Source organism: Amphiprion ocellaris, chromosome 5 (genome assembly GCF_022539595.1).
Source record: "Amphiprion ocellaris isolate individual 3 ecotype Okinawa chromosome 5, ASM2253959v1, whole genome shotgun sequence".
In the NCBI taxonomy this organism is placed as follows: Eukaryota; Metazoa; Chordata; class Actinopteri; family Pomacentridae; genus Amphiprion; species Amphiprion ocellaris.
Genome location: NC_072770.1, coordinates 36,716,472 through 36,736,915, shown reverse-complemented (window position 1 = coordinate 36,736,915; position 20,444 = coordinate 36,716,472). Strand labels below are relative to the sequence as shown.

Below are 20,444 nucleotides of genomic sequence, written 5' to 3'. Positions count from 1 at the left end.
ATAAAAATCAACCAAAATCCAGCGAAATTCACTGGATTTTGGTTGATTTTTTGTGAATGTTCTTCAAGAAACATTTTTAACATTTCTTTTTTTCCACCAAAAAATGTTCAAAGATTTCCCCAAAATGTTGAAAATGTGGCCATCAGAAGTTTCACTGTGAAAATAGATTTTTTTCCACATTTTCAAACTTTAAAACGGGTCAGTTCTGACCCGCAGGACAACACAAGGGTTAAATGACAACAGGAACAGGCGTCCAAACAGACAGCAAAAACACACTCAGTATGTTTTACTGAGGCACCAATCAGCTCAGAAAACCCAGAATCAAAAGCATCACATTGCAAATTTTGTGCATGGATCAAACCCAGGTAATGTTCAGACACAGCAGCTGAGAATGCATCCCTGATGTGATTGTATTGGACAGTAAAGCATCAAGTGAAACAGCCACCTCCTCGCCTTGGAGGCCAAGACGATAATCTTATAAATGATTCATTTGGTCTGCATATTTAATTTGGTGCTTTTGCTTTTGAAGCGATCCCAGTCGAAGGCATTGTCAGGCACACGGCACTAGAATTTCTCCTTTTAGTGAGGAGTTTTGCCAGTAGAAAGAAAATAAATGATTGTTAGCTGTCAGTTTTCCATCTGTCGTGTTCCTGTATTATTTGATCATCCTTTTTTGATCTTCCCACCTATTTTTATCCGGGCCCTCCTCATTTCTTCATTAGCTCACGGGCTTATAAGCGCACACAGTGAGAAACATGTGCACCTTCAGTCTGCTGTCGACACAACACCATGTATACGTGTATATATTACACATGTAAAGAGTCACTGAGGAGGGTTTTTTTGAGAGGCAGAGAGAGGGAGGGATGCCACCATGATATCAGCGCTGTGAACCAGCAGCGAGGAGGCGTTAATAACAGCTAACATGAGGCGATAATGAGTATTCAGCCCTGAAGCCATGCATGACACTTACACCTCCATTCATCACGGTTATTATTAACCCTCCTGTTGTCTTCATTTATGGGCACCAAAAAATATAGTTTCCTTGTCTGAAAAAAAGGTAAAAATTCAGCAAAAAAATTCCTCAAATTTCAGAACATTTGCAAAACCTCCAGGAAGAAAATTCCAATAATTCCTTAAAAGTTTCCCTTAAAAATTAAAGAAAAAAATCCCTCAAATTTAACAAGAAAATTCATGTCAATATTTTCAAAAAAATTAGTAAAAATCTTCCAAAAAAATCCTAAAAATATCTAAAGTGATTACATATTTATCAGTAAAACTTCTAATATTTTCTTTAAGAACATTCACATAAAAATCAACCAAAATCCAGTGAATTTCACTGGATTTTGGTTGATTTTTTGTGAATTTTCTTAAGAAACATTTTTTTTTAACATTTATTTTATTTTGACCAAAAAATTTTCAAAAATTTCCCAAAAATGTTGAAAATGTGGACATCACTGTGAAAATATTTTTTTTTCTCCACATTTTCAAACTTTAAAACGGGTCAATTTGACCTGCAGGACGACACAAGGGTTAAACTTAGAGGGTAAAAAAAAGAAGTGAAAAACCTTTAAAGTTGCTCGATCACATGTACATTTCACCCCTGAAAATGAAATCAAGTGAGGGAAATGTCACACAGTTATGATACATGTTTAATGAAAGGCACTCTCTGCTGGACGGATTAAACATAGCAAATGATGATACTGTACAATGTTGACACATACAGTAACAGTCCTCAAATATTAAGTGCTTCATCACATAGTAAAGTGCTGAGTGACCGACGGAGGTCACCTTATTGCATTTCATTTTAACTGCAGGTATTGCTCTTTCTGTGGGTGAAAAAATAAAACATTACTTCTCCACCCACACGTCATTATTGCATATTGTAGGATTATTAGAAAGGCATTGACTGAGTTACAACTACATCCATTTACATTTCAATACAAGCTGCGTTTATATGTATTTATACATTCTCAAGATTGAAATGTGGCATGCATATATAGTACCAATTCATTTTATTTTTGCATGAACTGTGCACTTTCATCTTTATATTGTCTTCATTTCACAAATCCAGTTAAGGTATTGGCTTTCCCTATTACATGGAATATAATGATAATTAGTATATGATTAAAATACTCTTAATACATTCAGCCACAATAAATAAGTCAAACTTTCAGTTACTGGTAATAGGAGTTAAACCTCATTTCGGCACACTATGCCATGCAATAAAAAAATTAGAGAATAGAGGCAAATGGAGAAATGTTCAAATAAGAGTGCAAAAGAGTTTGTTTTTTTGCCTTCTCTCTGTCTGTTCACAAATATATATCTCGTCTCACATCTCTATACATTCTAATAAACATGTTTTCCCTGCCAACAGTGGATGATGTAAAGCTCCAAAAAGTGCATGAGTGATATGTGGAAAAAAGCTCTCAGTGCAATGACTTGATGCAGTGTTTAACCCTCCTGGTGTCCTGCAGGTCAAAATTGACCCATTTTAAAGTTTGAAAATGTGGGAAAAAATCTATTTTCACAGTGAAATTTTTGATGTCCACATTTCCAACATTTTTGGGAAATCTTTGAACTTTTTTGGTGGAAAAAATTAATGCTAAAAATGTTTCTTAAGAACATTCACAAAAAAATCAACCAAAATGCAGTGAATTTTGCTGGATTTTGGTTGATTTTTTCTTAAAGAAAATATTGGAAGTTTTACTGATATATATGTAATCACCTTAGATATTCTTAGGATTTTTTTGGGAAGATTTTTACTCATTTTTTGAAAATATTTACAAGAATTTTCTTGCCAAATATGGGGATTTTTATTTTTTAGGGAAACTTTTCAGGAATTATTGGAATTTTCTTCCTGAAGGTTTTGCAAATTTTCAGAAATTTGGGGATTTTTTTTTTTTTTGATGATTTTTTTTTCAGACAAGGAAACAATATTTTTTGGTGCCTGTAAATGAGGACAACAGGAGGGTTAAAGGGAAAATTCACATTACGATAACACATTGCAGGGCGATCCTTATGCAGCTGAATCTGCATGATTTTAGAGCAAAAAATAAATAAAACCTAAAGATAAAAAAAAATCTGTGGTTTTATTATGTGAAACTGCTGCATGTTGTACTATAAGACAGTAAATGGTACGCAGGTTTGATTTATACTTTGCAGCTTATCTACAAGATTAACAGCAGACGTGCTAACATGCCGACTACGTATCACACAGATATTGTTATATGGAGAAGTGCTGCCGGCTGAGCGTTCACAACTATGGATTTGCTGATAAGACAATGTGTGCGCTGATGTCCTCTTGCCTTACACTGGATGCATTCGCTTGCCCTTGAAAATCATGCCAAGTCCTATCTAGATTTTGCTGAATACGACGGCGTGTGGACTAACATGGAACTGTGATGGAATATGAGCTCTGAGTATACTTCCAGTATAAACGCTACGATTATCAAACCCTTTTGTTTTCTTTTCTTCTGTGGGATAAACTCACTCAGAAGGACATTTTACAACTTACATTACCATTCTTGTCTGTACAGTATTCGCTCTGACAATCTACATTTTCAAGGTCAAATGAGCTTTTCTCTTCAGATTGCACTGGATTAGGTAATAATTGTACCTTTCCTATCAAAGTTAACTGACAGTAGCTGCTGAGTTGTGTTAATTGCACTTTGACACATCCACATGCAGGCAGACAGCTTGTATAAACGCCGTCTCGCCACACAGTGCCTATTAATACTGTAATTAACCGCACAAATGCTGCCGTGTTTGAAGTACAAAACAGTGAGAAGGATGAACCGATCACCCGGTGTGTCTCACTGATGGATATGTTTGATTTGTCCGTGTGTGTTTTCCATGCCCTTTATATAAATAAATGCTATCCCGTCAGTGCATGCCGTTTTTCTCGTTCTGCCAGGTGCCGTTGCTTTTGTTTAGTGAAAGTGTGCTTCCGTACTTGTTAGCCGCTGACATTTTCTGGGCAGCCTCTGCCGCTGCATCCATCACCTGTTTCTCCTCCTGCTCAGTCTCTCGGTGGTAAAAATAGTTAAAGTTTGAGACAATGACGGGGACGGGCAAGGCGATGGTCAGGACACCAGCAATGGCACAGAGAGTGCCGACCATTTTGCCCCCCATGGTGATGGGGCACATGTCTCCGTAGCCCACAGTGGTCATCGTCACCACGGCCCACCAGAAGCCGTCAGGGATGCTGACAAACTGCGTCTGGGGCTCATCCACTTCTGCAAAGTAGATGGCACTTGAGAATAAGATGACTCCTATGAAAAGGAAGAAGATGAGCAGCCCCAGTTCCCTCATGCTGGCCTTCAGGGTCTGCCCCAGAATCTGAAGCCCCTTAGAGTGTCGGGAAAGCTTAAAAATTCTGAAGACTCTCACTAGTCGGATGATTCTTAGGATCGCCAGGGACATGTTCTGACCAGAGTTCATGTCGTCATCGGGTGTGGTAGCCAGTTCTGTTCCCAGGGTTACAAAGTAGGGAATGATAGACACTATGTCAATGATGTTCATGATGTTGTTGAAGAAATCACTTTTGCTGGGGCACACCACAAAGCGAATACCGACTTCAAAGCAGAACCAAATAATGCAAATAGTCTCCACAATGAAAAAGGGGTCTGTGATGTATGCCATGATGTCTTTAGTGGCGGGACGAGGGGCAGAACTGTCTTGGGTGCCGTTAATAATTTGAGTTAAACCTGGAGGAAAGTCACTGTCGTCCCTGAACTCTGGCAGGGTCTCCAGGCAGAAGATGAAGATGGATATGACGATGACAAACACAGAAACCAGAGCTACAGATCTGGCTGCGCTGGAGCTCTCTGGGTATTCGAACAGGAGCCAGAACTGTCGCTGGAGTTCGTTGCTGGGCAAAAGGACTTCGGGCTCTTTGATGAACCCTTCGTCTTCGCGGAACTGCTCCATCGCTTCATGACCCAACTCATAGAAAACTATTTCATTAGCAAAAACATCTAAGGGAACATTGGCTGGTCTGCGGATTCTCCCCCCTGACTGGTAGTAGTAGAGAATCCCATCGAAGGACGGGCGGTTTCTGTCAAAAAAGTACTCATTTCTCATTGGGTCAAAGTAGCTTATCCTCTTCATGGGGTCACCGAGCAGCGTTTCCGGAAACCTGTTCAAGGTGCTGAGTTGGGTCTCAAACATCAAGCCCGAAATATTAATGATGACTTTCTCATCTTTCTCTTCCAGGCAGTGTCTTTCAAACAAGTCTTCATTTTCATAATGTTCCTTCGGCATCTTGCTGAAGACGCTGTCAGTGGGAGACTCGCTGTTGATCAGGAGCTTTAGATTGGAGATCAAACTGCCGCTGCTGGAATTCGCCTTCGTGGTCAGAGTCGGAGGAGTGGAAGGCGACAGTCCCTCCTGAGCAGACTGATGCCCACGCCGTCTTCTGTGTGGCGACTGGTGAGGAGAAGTCAAGCGGTGGGTTAAGAGAGTCTGATCGGGGCCCTCTGAGGTGGGCGAGGTCGGGTATCCGGAGTCGCTTGGGTCTCCCAGGTTGATGCCAACATCATCCATGTTTTCAAAATTTACAAGTGGCACCTCCATCACACTATGTTGTCACTGTAGCCACAGCTCCGTCTATCAGCCGGGTCCGGGAGACAGAGGAAACACCACAAACAGTGCCACGCTGAAGATCCTGGCAGGGCCTCCCACCTCCTGGTTATCATTCAGGCAGCTGGACGCTACTTTTGGATTCTGCCCTTTTGGTAATCTATAAAACAGGAGGGTGGAGGGGGAAGAAATGTTGTTATATTTTGTTAAATGCTGCAATACAGTTTTGTTGGTAAAGAGATTTTTCTGTCCGTTCCTGTTTGCATCAGCAGAGAACCTGCCATCTGATACTCTGCTTGTACAGTTATTTTTTCCCATTTCTCTCCCATGACCTGAACGGAAACACAAGCTCGGCAACTTAGGCTGTGAAAGTGCTTACACGGAGTATAGATGGTATTATTGCTGATCATGTGCTGCAAAACTGTTTCATTTCCGTACGGAAAATGACTGAACCTTCACTTACGACTGAAAGCAGAAACTCATCAAATCTAAAACACATTACCCCTCTCAATTTCTAAAAGCGTGATAGTACAGTTGTAACTGCTGACTTGGTTGATCTATCCCGACCCGGTTCAGGTTCAGGATTCGTCTATTACACTGCAAAAACTCAAAATCTTACCAAGTCTATTTGTCTTATTTTTAGTCAAAATGTCTCATCCCACCTGATTTAAGATAAATTCACTTAACAAGTGACATTTCAGCAGATGGAGGGACTTGTTTTAAGACAGTGCATCTTAAATATCTTGTTAAGTCAAACAATCTTGAAATTATCTGGTTTTGAGTTGAATTTTACAAGGAAACTCAAAATAAGTTTGACCCTCATGTCATCCTGCGGGACAAAACTGACCCGTTTTAAAGTTTGAAAACGTGGAAAAAATATATATATTTTCACAGTGAAACTTCTGATGTCCACATTTTCAACATTTCTGGGAAATCTTTGAACATTTTTTGGTGAAAAAAAAGAAATGTTAAAAATGTTTCTTAAGAACATTCACATAAAAATCAACCAAAATGCAGCAAAATTCGGTGGATTTTGGTTGATTTTTATGTGAATGTTCTTAAAGAAAATATTAGAAGTTTTACTGATATATATGGAATCACTTTAGATATTTTTAAGATTTTTTGGAAGATTTTTACTCATTTTTGAAAATATTTACAATAATTTTCTTGCCAAATTTGGGGGATTTTTTAAAATAAAGCTTTTAAGGGAAACTTTTAAGGAATTATTGGAATTTTTTTCCAGAAGGTTTTGCAAATTTTCAGAAATTTGGGGAATTTTTTGGCACATTTTTGGGATTTTTTTCAGACAAGGAAACAATTTTTTTGGTGCCCATAAATGAGAACAACAGGAGGGTTAATACATCTCAAATTAAGAGGTTACATGAAAGCAAAAATCTATTTTTGAGTGAAAAACTACCATTTTTTTTAGCATGTCTGGCTTATTTTAAGACACCTAAGCTTGACAATCCTGGTAAAATATAGCTTAAAATAAGTTTTCCCAGCTAATTTTAAGATCTCAATATTCTAAATATCACATCTTATTTCAAGAAATCTTACAAGACATTTTTCACTTGTTCTATTGGCAGATTTTTTCACTTATTTCAAGGTAAAAGCTTTTTTTTTCTTGTTTTGAGAGGAGCATTATTTCCAGTGTAGCGTCACATTTACTTTATCTGTAAGCTGCCGTTTATCGTTCTTTTGCCCGGTTCGGACACGTAACCGAATCCTGACGCCAGCTTTAAGGCAACAACCTCTGTGTCCACTTGACACTGAGGGCCCTGCAGGACTCTGAGACTCTATTTCCACTTGCAGTGCAGCAGATAACGTAACAGTCCAGGATATAGAGCTGCATCTTCTTATGTAAGGATATCACATGGAGCTTATGCAAAAAATAAGTGTATTGATTGTGCCCTGTCAGCAAAAAGGGGTTACTGAGTCCAAACGGAAGGACAGATGAAGACACAGAGAAGTGAAGTCTCCTTGGAACTCAGACACTTTAAACTCTTTCTAAAAGCAACTTTTTGCAGCCAAAATCTTGCGTCTGAACAAACTTAGCCTGATCTGACACTGAGCTGACATTGAAAGACGCACCAGGTCCAATGACATCACTGCCCTTATCAGACCGGAGCTTCAAAGTGTCCAAAAACACATGCAGATGTGGCTTTAGTTTAAAATGTGAAGTGTAAATCCAGCTGTGTGCAGATGTGTGCAGCACTCACCGTGTCCCCCGGCTCTGCAGAAGTTGTCCTTATCTATCCTGCGTGGCGGCTCCGCTCTGCTCCCCCTTTCCTCCCTTCACTCTCCCTCATCCACACTCACAATCAAGAGTGTCTCTAGCTCTATTAAAGCTCCCGCTGGGTAACTTAACACCGTATAAGAAACCAGAGATGCCAGAGGTACCCACACGCACTCACAAACATACACAGGAGCGCACACACAAACACAGACAAACAGAAACACACACACAGGCAACTCACTGGACTTTGAATGTGGGGGTCACCTGGCTTTGTTCTCCCTGCTCCCTCCTCCTCCGTCAGCTGAGACGCTATAGGTGAGCTCTGTGATAGGAGATTTACTCTGCAGGAGCCAATCGCTGTTTGATGAGGAGAAGGGAGTGTGGGACCCGCTCTGTCCCTCCTTTCTTGCAGAGTAAGCATCCCACTTGCAGGATCGTCCAATCCACCCTCACCTTGGGGATTAAACTGGATTCTTCCTCTGTTACAGGACTTGTCACAGCTCTCGGTCCCTACCGCTGTGCACATCTGCATCCTCTCGTTTACATCTTTAGTAATCTTTAGTAATACATACTGACATGGAGTGTTATTTCATCTGACAGCTGTATTCTATGAATTTATATTGACTGAGCTGCATTTCTTTTCAGGATCTTTACAGAAATCGACCGTCCAATCGTCAGCTCCACTTTGAAAAAACAAAAACTAAGGAGTGCAATCAGCTGTATTGATAAATGCTTGAATTTTTTATTAGATTATATTTTGGGCACACATTTCAGTCTGTTCCAAGAAAATCCTGCAGATGTTTTGAGGATTTCTCACTTCCCACTGAAGTACATCTGCCCCTTCCAGTAATTAAAGGTTCGTCAGTTTAACCCTTGTGTCGTCCTGCAGGTCAAAATTGACCCGTTTTAAAGTTTGAAAATGTGGGGAAAAAAATATATTTTCACAGTGAAACTTCTGATGTCCACATTTTCAACATTTTGGGGAAATCTTTGAACATTTTTTGGTGGAAAAAAGAAATATTAAAAATGTTTCTTAAGAACATTCACAAAAAAATCAACCAAAATACAGCGAATTTTCACTGGATTTTGGTTGATTTTTATGTGAATGTTCTTAAAGAAAATATTAGAAGTTTTACTGATCTATTTGTAATCACTTTAGATATTTTTAGTATTTATTTTGGAAGATTTTTTAAAAATAAAACTTTTAAGGGAAACTTTAAAGGAATTATTGGAATTTTCTTCCTGAAGGTTTTGCAAATTTTCTGAAATTTTCTGAAATTTGCTGAATTTTTGGAATTTTTTCAGACAAGGAAACAATTTTTCTTGGTGCCTGTACATGAAGACAACAGGAGGGTTAACAAAGTAGCTTTGAAGAAATGTGATGAGCCCAATTAAAAGGTTAATTTCCAATTAAAGAAATTCTACACTTCCTTTTTTTTTAAGTCCCCCTGAATTCCCTCAAGGAGTGAAAACTTTAATCAAAGTTAATCTTGAACTTTTTCAGGAGGGCGGCCAATTTGGCACCACAGGTTGAATATTGTGTTACCTGATAGAGAACCAGCCGCCTAAAGCCAGAAATGACTCCTTCATCTCGCTCTCCTCCTGCTGCAGCCAGGAATGGGCTGTCTGCTGGTCCTCTGGAACATTGCGGTGCTAGCTGGACCGCTGCAGGCACGGGCCACATGACTTCAAGGTCACAGAAAAGTGTTTGAAGACTTTACAGCCTCCATGCTTTCCCATACATCACCGTCACCTCTGGGAATCTTATTACTCACGTGAACATCATGCAGATGTGCATCCATGAATATAAATTTCAGGCTAAACATGAGGGGAAAGCCCATGCACATGCAGTGACGGAGGAATGCGTCACTCAGCTGGCTCTACATCCTCCATGCATGGTGACTTTCCTGATCCTGCAATGTCCTAAGCATGTCATTGAGGAGGCAGTCAGTCGAGCTATGACCTGTCACTTAAACACTTGGTAATAGCATTTGCTACAGGCAAAGAGAGACAGGAAGATGGACAGCGAGGGGCCAATCATAGACTGTACAAGTCAGACTGAGAGGGTAAATAATCGATCCATTCCCCTGCAAAGCGGTTTGTGTCAGTAAAAGTGGGAAAGGGGAGGTAAACGGGTGAGATATGAGCTCCAGGATGACGTGGACTGCAGCTACTGCAGTGTCACTCGTCTCAGGAGTCCTGACAGGGTACCGGAGGGATAATGTCCCTCCCTCTGTCCTTCCATGCAGCCCTCCATCCATCATCCTTCCCTCCTCCCTCCCTGCATCCAGCCATCTCCCCGGTGACACTGTCACCTCACCAGTAAACACACAGTGTTGACAAAGCAGTTCCTCGATCAGGAGGCTTGTGTGTGAACTTTACTGACGCTGCACAGGTATAAACACCTCCTGCACACCTCACTGGAGTTTGACTTTGAGCCACGAACACCTGACAGAAATAGTAACATTTGCTCAGGGAAAATAAATCAGAACTTTAACACTGAAGTGACTGAAGCCAAGTGAAGGAACATTCTTCAGTTTAGAGAAACCACAACCACAGTTCTGCATTCAGAAGGCTGTTGAAGCTACAGTAAGCGAGTTTTTTTTTTTTTTTTTTGCTGCTTTCATGCAATTCCATAATATATTTATCCTAGGCTACTGGTTCTTATTCCATTTCATCTACCTCCCATATTGTAAATATCTAGCCTCCTTTGTACACATTGGCATTTTTAATATTGTTTTGTTATATATGTACATTTGATTTTATTATTTAATGTTGATATTTTATTACTTATTGCTTGTTGTTATGCACCATCCAGTGGAAGGTATTTATATTTTCGACAATAAAGACATTCTAATTGTAATTCTAATTCCATTAACCCTCCTGTTGTCCTCATTTACAGGCACCAAAAAATATAATTTCCTTGCCTGAAAAAATCCAAAAATTCAGCAAAAAAATTCCCCAAATTTCTGAAAATTTGCAAAAACCTTCAGGAAGAAAATTCCAATAATTCTTTTGAAGTTTCTCTAAAAGTTTTATTTTAAAAAAAATCCCCCAAATTTGGAAAGAAAATTCTTCATTCAAAAAATGAGTAAAAATCATCCAAAAAAATACTAAAAATATCTAAAGTGATTCCATATATATCAGTAAAACTTCTAATATTTTCTTTAAGAACATTCACATAAAAATCAACCAAAATCCAGTGAAATTTGCTGGATTTTGGTTGATTTTTTTGTGAATGTTCTTAAGAAACATTTTTAATATTTCTTTTTTCCACCAAAAAATGTTCAAAGATTTCCCCAAAATGTTGAAAATGTGGACATCAGAAGTTTCACTGTGAAAATATATTTTTTCCCCACATTTTCAAACTTTAAACCGGGTCAATTTTGACCTGCAGGACGACACGAGGGTTAAATAGTTTAATTAGTACCTAAAAAATTGTGTTATATCCGTGTCTTTTACAACACTTTTTACTAACAAACATCCTCTCTTTAGTGCTCTCCATGCAGAAACCATTTTAATACATGTTAAACTCTTAACTATAATCTTTTTGGGTGATTGTACAACATCTCAAACTAAAAGCTGATTACATATTGCAGCCAATTCACACTATTTTAGTCCTTGCTAGGTAGTTGTAATACGCTGTATATTACATATTTCATATTCTTTTCAGTTATTTTTGCTTTTATTCAACAGAGACATTGGAGAGATGGAAGGAAATTAGAGGACGGAGAGGAAGGACAGCATGCAGTGAAGGTCTCCAGACGTTAGTAGATTACATGCTCTGTGTCTTAAATCTCTCAGCCACAAGCCTGAGCCTTGATTATGCAAACTGTAGAGTAACAATTTTTCAAAGCTGTCAAATGAAAGCGGGTCAGTAAATCATTTGAAGACATCAGAATTTACTGCACGTTTGTGCTCGTGCACAGAACAGAAAGAGAGTCAATCTACTGCATGCTAACTGCTTAAATATGCAAATTGAATAACCAACAGTGGCTCAGTGGTTAGCACTGTCGCCTCACAGCTAGAAGATCTCCTGTTTGCATCCCGGCCTGGGATCTTTCTGCATGGAGTTTCCATGTTCTCCTGTGCATGTGCAGGTTTTCTCCAGGTTCTCCAGCTTCCTCCCACAGTCCAAAAACATGCTGAGGTTAATTGGTGATTCTAAATATTCCATAAGTGTGAATGTGAGTGTGATTGTTTGTCTCTATGTGTAGCCCTGTGATAGACTGTTACCTGTTCAGGTGTTTCCCTGCCTTCCCCTAATTCAGCTGGGATAGACTCCAGCCCCCTAATGAGGACAGATGGAATAAATAATAATGGTATTTCTCCAGAATTATATATTCCACCTTTAAACTTGTGATTTATTTTATTTTAATTATTAATTTTTTGGCCAGCTGGACGTTGCAACGTTCAAAGTTGATAAGTTGAATTTACTATGAACAGTTTCACACTAATACTATTATTTCTTTGGAGATGTGTTTCCTGCCACCTGATGGATCTCGATCAACCAACATCTCGCTTTATCACATTTGTCTTACAGCTGTACACTACTGTCCTTATTTTTGAAAGAAAAGCAGTTTTTTCCACTGGAGATAACATGAAATGAATGATAAATCCAGTGTAGACATTGTTAATGTGGTAAATGACTATTCTAGCTGGAAACAGCAGATTTTTAATGGAATATCTCCATAGGGGTACAGAGGAACATTTCCAGCAACCATCACTCCTGTGTTCTAATGCTACATTGTGTTAGCTAATGGTGTTGAAAGACTCACTGATGATTAGAAAACCCTTGTGCAGTTATGTTAGCACATGGATAAAAGTAGGAGTTTTCATGAAAACATGAAATTGTCTGGGTGACCCCAAACTTTTGAACGGTGGTGTAGATATTGGGTCAAGATTTGTCACACATAAATGACTATGGAAATATAGAAAACTGATTTTAGCTCCAGTTGTCTCTGAATGGAAGCCAAGTTGAAAGCGGCAAAGAACAAAGCCACGATCTACTCTTCTTGTGCACACGATCATGGTAATTCCACCCCAAAAGCCCATATGCTCGTCCATTAAGGGTGACGGGATTTCAAAGTGCATGTCAGGTAGCACGGATTAGATATTCCAGCCTCGTAATCTTATAGCTATTGAAAAGGCAGCTGGTTATTCCAGTCTCGTAATCCTATATATTGCGGCAGAGGTTTCCTTCGCTGCAAATTACATACAAGGTTGGGTCAGGAGCATGCAAGGGCAGAGCAGCGAGTGTATATAAACCCCTACACAGCTCAAACCATAGTGTTGGCGAAGCTAAAGCATCATGTTCATCCGACAGCTCAGAGTGCCACAAGTTCATGTGGATTCAGGGTTAGTGTCAAAACCAAAAGGGGCAGTGATCAGGTCTGATATCTCAACGTAGCTGAAAACTTTACTTATTTAGAATAATGGTTCATAAGAAATAAATAGGTTCAAAGTCCATCATCATTTGGATGTAATTCCTTAGAGCTTGGTGCTGAAAGTCGAATATAAAAAAAAAAGGAAGCAGAAAGTTTGAGAGTTGCTCAAATGCTCCCCTTTGATTTACCCTGTTTAGCCTGAACCCTCCTGTTGTCCTCATTTATGGGCACCAAAAAATATTGTTCCTTTCTCTGAAAAAAATCCAAAAATTCAGCGAAAAAAATTCCCCAAATTTATAAAAACTTGCAAAAATCTTCAGGAAGAAAATTCCTTAAAAGTTTCCCTTAAAGGTTTTATTTAAAAAAAAATCTCCAAATTTAGCAAGAAATAAAAATTTAAAAAATAAAATAAAAAATATAAATTTTTCAAAAAATGAATAAAAATCTTCCAAAAAAGTCCTAAAAATATCTAAAATGATTACACATATATATATATATATATATATATATATATATCAATAAAACTTCTAATATTTTCTTTAAGAACATTCAGAAAAAAAATCAACCAAAATTCAGCGAAATTCACTGGATTTTGGTTGATTTTTTTCTGAATGTTCTTAAACAAACTTTTTTTTAACATTTCTTTTTTTCCCATCAAAAAATGTTCAAAAATTTCTCCAAAAATGTTGAAAATGTGGAAGTTTTCACTGTGAAAATATATATTTTTTTCCCCACATTTTCAAACGTTAATACGGGTCAATTTGACCTGCAGGACGACAGGAGGGTTAAAAAGCCGAAGCAAAATAATCGCACCTTTATATTGTTTTGTTTACTTTTATTCATTTTGATTTCTCATCCTTGAACATATTATTGTTATTATTATTTTACTATTATTGGTATGTTTATGTGCGAAATATGTTGCTGTAACAATGTAAATTTCCCCTGGCGTGGGGAGCAATAAAGGATTGTCTTATCTTAACAAATTTTTGCTTATTTAGATAAAGTCAAAATTCAGTACTTTTACCTTCAAATGAGAAGACTGAATGGCCGAATATAAATATATAGATTTTTGATGAGGACATTATTTAAAGTTTTGGTCCGATTTTTAAATTTATTTATTTTTATTTTGTATTTCTTTAATATTGTTTTATGTTTATATAGTTAACATGTAAATTTATCCCCTTTTCTATTATATTTTTATACTATTATTTATTAAGATAAAAGCTGTTTTAAAAAAGCATCAAACATGTCTAATGTTCCTCTGACCAAAAACCCTGTTTAGAGTACATAATTCAAAAACAACTGCTCTTTTACTGTATCTTCATTAGGAAATTGTAGTTTTGCTCTAATGTTGTTTTTGAACAGCAGAGGAAACCAATTCCACACCTGCTTCTCATACAGGTCAGATCTGGACAATCTCTTCCTAATTCTAGATGCATTTTGACGCAACCTTTGTGAGAATCGCCTGCAGATCCTCTGATGACTTTTTGAAGGAGGAGGAGTTTAAACCACAGTCTGGAGGGTCCAGTCCTGGACAAACTGGCACTCGTCTGAAATCTAAGCTACTTTTCCATATAGTGGAATAATTTATTTCTTTTTTTTAAAATCCCTTGGCAAACTCAGAGGCATCCACAATCTTTTTATTCTAAGCTTCCCAGACCTCTTTAGGTCTGGGCAGGATGACACCAAACACTTCAAGAGCAAAAACAACAACAAACCCCAGATATCAGAGGTGAAGATAAGACAGATTTCATCCAACTACTGGCACCTAATCTGAAAACCCTGATTCTAATTTTAAGTAAATAAAAAGTGTGGTAAATGTAGGAGTGTGCTTTTTCATTTGACAGGTTTAAAATATATATTTGAATATTTACACTACCGTTCAAAAGTTTGGGGTCACTGAGAAATGTCCTGATTTTTGAAAGAAAAGCAGTTTGTTTTTCAGTGAAGATAACATTAAATTAATCATAAATCCAGTCTAGATATTGTTAATGTGGTAAATGACTATCCTAGCTGGAAATGTTTAATGGAATATCTCCATAGGGGTACAGAGGAACATTTCCAGCAACCATCACTCCTGTGTTCTAATGCTACATTGTGTTAGCTAATGGTGTTGAAAGGCTCATTGATGATTAGAAAACCCTTGTGCAGTTATGTTAGCACATGGATAAAAGTGGGAGTTTTCATGGAAAACATGGAATTGTCTACACTGTAAAAAATAATTTTTCATACAGTAAAATCCTGGCAGCTCAGATTGCCAGAATGCTACAGTAAAATTCCAAATGAATTAAGAACTGTAAGAATAAAACTGTGATAGAATAACAGCTGACGACTGCATGCTTTCTTTTCATTGTTTGGCCTGCAGTTGACAGACGCCTGCACTCATTCTGAGGGCTCCAATAAGGAGATTATGTATCACAGGAGATCAGCCTCGTGGATGAATCGTGTGCACCAAATACTACGGACTTAATTGAAACGTCTGGATTGTTTCCAGCACCACTAATCAGAAGACAAGTGCTTATCTTGGCTGACTCTTTGGACCCGCAGTGGTGAGGAGGAGGTTCATAACAAACCAATATTGCTGGTTAAATTACACTTTCTACTCCTTGGTTGCATTTTTCTGCTGTCTTTTAGCACCAACCCATGAAGGCTATGAGCTCGTAACGCACTGTAGAGCAGGAGTGTCAAACACGCGGCTCGTGGGCCAAAACCGGTCCTCCAGAGGGTCCAATCTGGCTCTCAAAGTGTAAAAATTACAGAGAAGACATTAACTGCAGATTGTAAATTAGTAAAACTATAAATTTAAAATTATTTCTAGACCATGACAAGTTGTTTTCATCATAAAGTAAAATACTAGATTGTTCATTGTTCTTTTGTCATTTTGTGCCTCGTTTTTGTAATATTTTGTCTTGTTTTTGTTTTTTTTCTGATTTTTGTTGTTTGTCTCATGTTTTTGTCGTTTTGTTTCTCCTTTTTGTCTTTTTGTGTTTCCTTTTTGTCTAGTTGGCATTTTCTGTCTTATTTTTCTCTGAGGCATAATGTTGTTGAAATTGAAGTTATTTTTCTTCAGAAATTTCTGGTTGTTCATGATGTTTTGTAAAAAGATAATTCCTCAAATGTGAACATTTTCAGAATGTACTTTTTTGCACTGAAACAAAGGAAACATTTGGAGTTGTGGTTATTTAGAGGTTATTATGCTGTGACTTTACTGGTCACCTGAGATCAAATTGGGCTGAATGTGGAACCTGAACTAGAATGAGTTCGACACCCCTGCCGTAGAGCGTTTCAAAGCGCTATCGCAGGCCGTGGGAAGAATTGTTTTGCAGCCAGCAGCCATACAGGGAGGATGAATGCCACACACCACCCACTGTTTTGACATCAACATTGCTCACCGTTGGACAGGGAGGTTCCACGGCTGCAGGCGCTCCGAGCTCATCGAGCCTCCTCCTCATGTTCCCGTATGGCCTGTTACTGTGTAAAAAACAACAACAACATCTTAATGATGAACGAGACTGATGAGAGTAAAGCCAAGCTGACATTTAAAAAAAAAATGCATTTACCTATGATGGCCAAATTAACCCTCGTGTCGTCCTGCGGGTCAAATTGACCCGTTGTAAAGTTTGAAAATGTGGAGAAAAAAATTATTTTCACAGTGAAACTTCTGATGTCTACATTTTCAACATTTTTGGGAAATCTTTGAATATTTTCTTGGGGGAAAAAAAAGAAATGTTAAAAATATTTCTTAAGAACATTCACATAAAATTCAACTAAAATCCAGCGAATTTTCTTGTCAAATTTGAGGGATTGAAAAAAAAAGAACTTTTAAGGGAAATTTTAAAAGAACTATTGGAATTTTCTTCCTGAAGGTTTTGCAAATTTAAAGTTTGAAAATGTGGGGAAAAAAATATGTTCACAGTAAAACTTCTGATGTGCACATTTTTGGGAATTTTTTGAACATTTTTTAGTGGAAAAAAAAGAAATGTTTAAAAAAAAGTTTCTTAAGAACATTCACCAAAAAAAAAATCAACCAAAATCCAGCGATTTTCGCTGGATTTTGGTTGATTTTTATGTAAATGTTCCTAAAGAAAATATTAGAAGTTTTACTGATTTATATATAATCACTTTAGATATTTTTAGGATTTTTTGGAAGATTTTTACTCATTTTTTGAAAATATTTACAAGAATTTTCTTGCCAAATTTGGGGGATTTTTTTTCCAAATAAAATTTTTAAGGGAAACTTTTAAGGAATTATTGTAATTTTCTTCCTAAAGGTTTTGCATATTTTCAGAAATTTGAGGAATTTTTTTTTTGCTGAATTTTAAATATTTTTTCAGACAAGGAAACTATATTTTTCGGTGCCCATAAATGAAGACAACAGGAGGGTTAAAAACACACTAATACTCTTACCACCATCACTGACAATAATCACAGCAGCATGTAGTCTCTGCTCTGTTCACTGCTTTACTATGACGGTATTTACTTCAAAAACGGACAAAAATATCAACCTGTGGCATCGCTCATTTCAATTAATAACAACATGTTCTTACCATACTGCATTGGTCTGAAAATTAAAAGCATGACGTTGATTTTACCTCATTATCCAGCGGTGACAGAAGCTTGTCTGAACTCGCTCACGCATCCAGTTAGATTAAGTGTCTAATCAGGCGGTGGGCAGAGTCTTAAGGAGCAGTGGTAAATCTCTCTAAAGCGTGAAGCAGCTACAGTTAGCTACGCCACCAAGACGACAGATGTCTCGGATAGCAACAAGCTTTCAGTCCATTCGGTTGGGCGAGGAGCAAAAAACACAGATCCTCACGGCGCTGCTTTGGAAACAGACGATGTCCTTGTCGATATAAACGTTCTCCTGCACTAAACTAAAACTAGAACCTGACCAGGGGTGTCAAACATGCGGCCTGCGGGCCAAAACCAGCCGTCTAGAGGGTCCAATCCAGCCCGCAGGACAACTTTAAAGTGTAAAAATTCCAGAGAAGACATTAACTGTGGATTGTAAACTTGTAAAACTATAAATTTAAAATCATTTCTAGACCATGACGAGTTGTTTTGATCACAAAAGAGTTAAATACTGTGTTGCTCATTGGTCTTTTGTCATTTTGCATCTTATTTTTGTAATATTTTGTCCTGTTTTGTTGTTTTTTTTGTCATTTTGTTTATTGTGTTTGTTGTTTTGTGTTTCCTTTTTGTCTCGCTTGTGGTTTTTGTCTTATTTTTATCATTTTGTGTTTTGCTTGGTCATTGTTTTGTGCATTGTTTTTGTTGTTTTGTGTTTCCTTTTTGTCTATTTTGTTTCTTTTTTGTCCATTTTTTGTCGCTTTATAACTTTCATCTATTTTTTTGTTTTGCTTTGTGTCTTTTGTCTCATTTTTGTAATATTTTGTCTTGTTTTTGTTGTTTGTTGTCTATTTTTGTCTGACTTTTGTCGTCTGTCTCATGTTTTTGTCATTTTGTTTCTCGTTTTTGTCATTCTGTGTTTCATTTTTGTACTATTTTGTTTTGTTTTTGTTGTTCTTTGTCTTTTTGCATTTTTTGATCATAAGGTTAAATACTATACCCTTCAGTTCCAGACACCTGTGACTGAATGTTTTGTTCCTTTGTAGAAACACTGTGATGATTTAGAATGGACTTTTTTGCTCTAAAACAAAGGAAACATTTGGAGTTGTGGTTATTTACTGGTTATTATGCTGTGATTTAACTGTTCCGGCCCACTTCAGATCAAACTGAGCTGAATGTGGACCTGAACTAGAATGAGTTTGACACCCCTGACCCAGACTTTTATACAGTAGATGACACTGTGAAAACTTCTTGGTGATTTCTGGGTTCTTTTTACAAGCCAGAACCGTAAGCGGACCTCTGTTTGTGCAGCACGAGGCTCATTTTTCTCTTTGCTAGTAAAGTCCTGAACCCGTCCGTCTGCCTGCCAGGTGCTCTTGCTTGGCTCTCTATCATATTTCACACTGGTGCGTAGGATTCGCTGGTCACGAGCCAGTTTTCCTCCGTTCACCTCTCTGCCTCCTCTCTTGACCATCCACCGTTTGCTGAAAGTCATTAGGGGTTGAAGTACTGAAGGCTGAAATAGAGCAACACAAGCGAGAATGTCGTGTTGTTTTTTTTCATGCAGTTTGGACAGAGTCATTTAACCCTCGTGTCGTCCTGCGGGTCAATTTTTGAGTTTGAAAATGTGGAAAAAAAAAAAAAAAATTCACAGTGAAACTTCTGATGTCCACATTTTCAACATTTTTGGGAAATCTTTGAACATTTTTTGGTAGAAAACAAGAAATGTTAAAAAAAATGTTTCTTAAGAACATTCACAAAAAATCAATCAAAATCCAGTGAATTTCACTGGATTTTGGTTGATTTTTTTGTGAATGTTCTTAAAGAAAATATTAGAAGTTTACTGATATATATGTAATCACTTTAGATACTTTTAGGATTTTTTTGGAAGATTTTTACTCATTTTTTGAAAATATTTACAAGAATTTTCTTGCCAAATTTTATTTATTTATTTTTTTTTAAATAAATTTTTTTCAGGGAAATTTGTAAGGAATTATTGGAATTTTCTTCCAAAAGGTTTTGCAAATTTTCAGAAATTTAGGGATTTTTTTCAGACAAGGAAACTATATTTTTTGGTGCCCGTAAATGAGGACAACAGGAGGGTTAAAACAACGGCATCACTGTGTTTAACTTAATCGTGCTTTTATATAATCAGTCCACTTGAGATCAAATTAGGCTGAATGTGGCCCCTGAACTAGAATGAGTTTGACACCTACCAACTATATTTTGCATTCTAAAGCACAGCTGCATTCATTTTACATACAGTTGTTCATTTAAATTAACAACTCTGCAGTTTTACTAAAGCATCACTGTTACCAGTCCATGAGTACCTAACCATATTTGTAAGTCTAATATTCAATATGCAATAAATTGATAAATGGTTCTGTTTCTAAAAAAAGATAATATATATTTCATTTCTATCTGCCACATAATGCAGGCCTTTGTCTCAGAGATCAATATACAGTATTCCTTATCCCTAAAACCCACACAATACCCATCATGCACCTCCCTAGTGCTGCTGCTGCTGCTACTACACTGTCCTGGAGCAGCATTTCTTGTTGGCTTATAAAATATTTCTGCACCAAACCCTTGTGTTGAATCCTCCTGAGGTCTCTGGTTGCTCTGCTCAGCCTCCATGTGTTGGTGCATGCAGGAATCAGATACCTCGCCAT

The 20,444-nt window shown here is 37.5% G+C and overlaps 1 protein-coding gene across 3 annotated transcripts; it reads right to left on the bottom strand.

Moving 5' to 3' along the window:
• Positions 1 to 1,631: 1,631 nt before the first annotated feature.
• Positions 1,632 to 19,387, bottom strand: LOC111584349 (potassium voltage-gated channel subfamily A member 10). Of its 3 annotated transcripts, XM_035940598.2 has the most exons (3): positions 17,796 to 19,387; positions 16,596 to 16,674; positions 1,632 to 5,740 (listed from the first exon to the last, which is right to left on the bottom strand). In XM_035940598.2, exon 3 carries the CDS (start codon positions 5,572 to 5,574, stop codon positions 3,883 to 3,885), a length of 1,692 nt encoding a protein of 563 aa, XP_035796491.1. In that variant the 5' UTR covers positions 5,575 to 5,740; positions 16,596 to 16,674; positions 17,796 to 19,387; the 3' UTR covers positions 1,632 to 3,882. The 3 variants fall into 3 exon arrangements, with proteins under 3 accessions (XP_035796491.1, XP_054866393.1, XP_023149254.1); XM_055010418.1 differs by lacking the exon at positions 17,796 to 19,387 and having other exon boundaries at positions 16,596 to 16,871; XM_023293486.3 differs by lacking the exons at positions 16,596 to 16,674; positions 17,796 to 19,387 and adding an exon at positions 7,800 to 8,838.
• Between the last annotated feature and the right edge of the window lie 1,057 nt (positions 19,388 to 20,444).

Excerpts from the sequence above, each read along its gene's own strand:
- LOC111584349 (XM_035940598.2), bottom strand. The coding sequence starts at position 5,574 with ATGGAGGTGCCACTTGTAAATTTTGAAAACATGGATGATGTTGGCATC.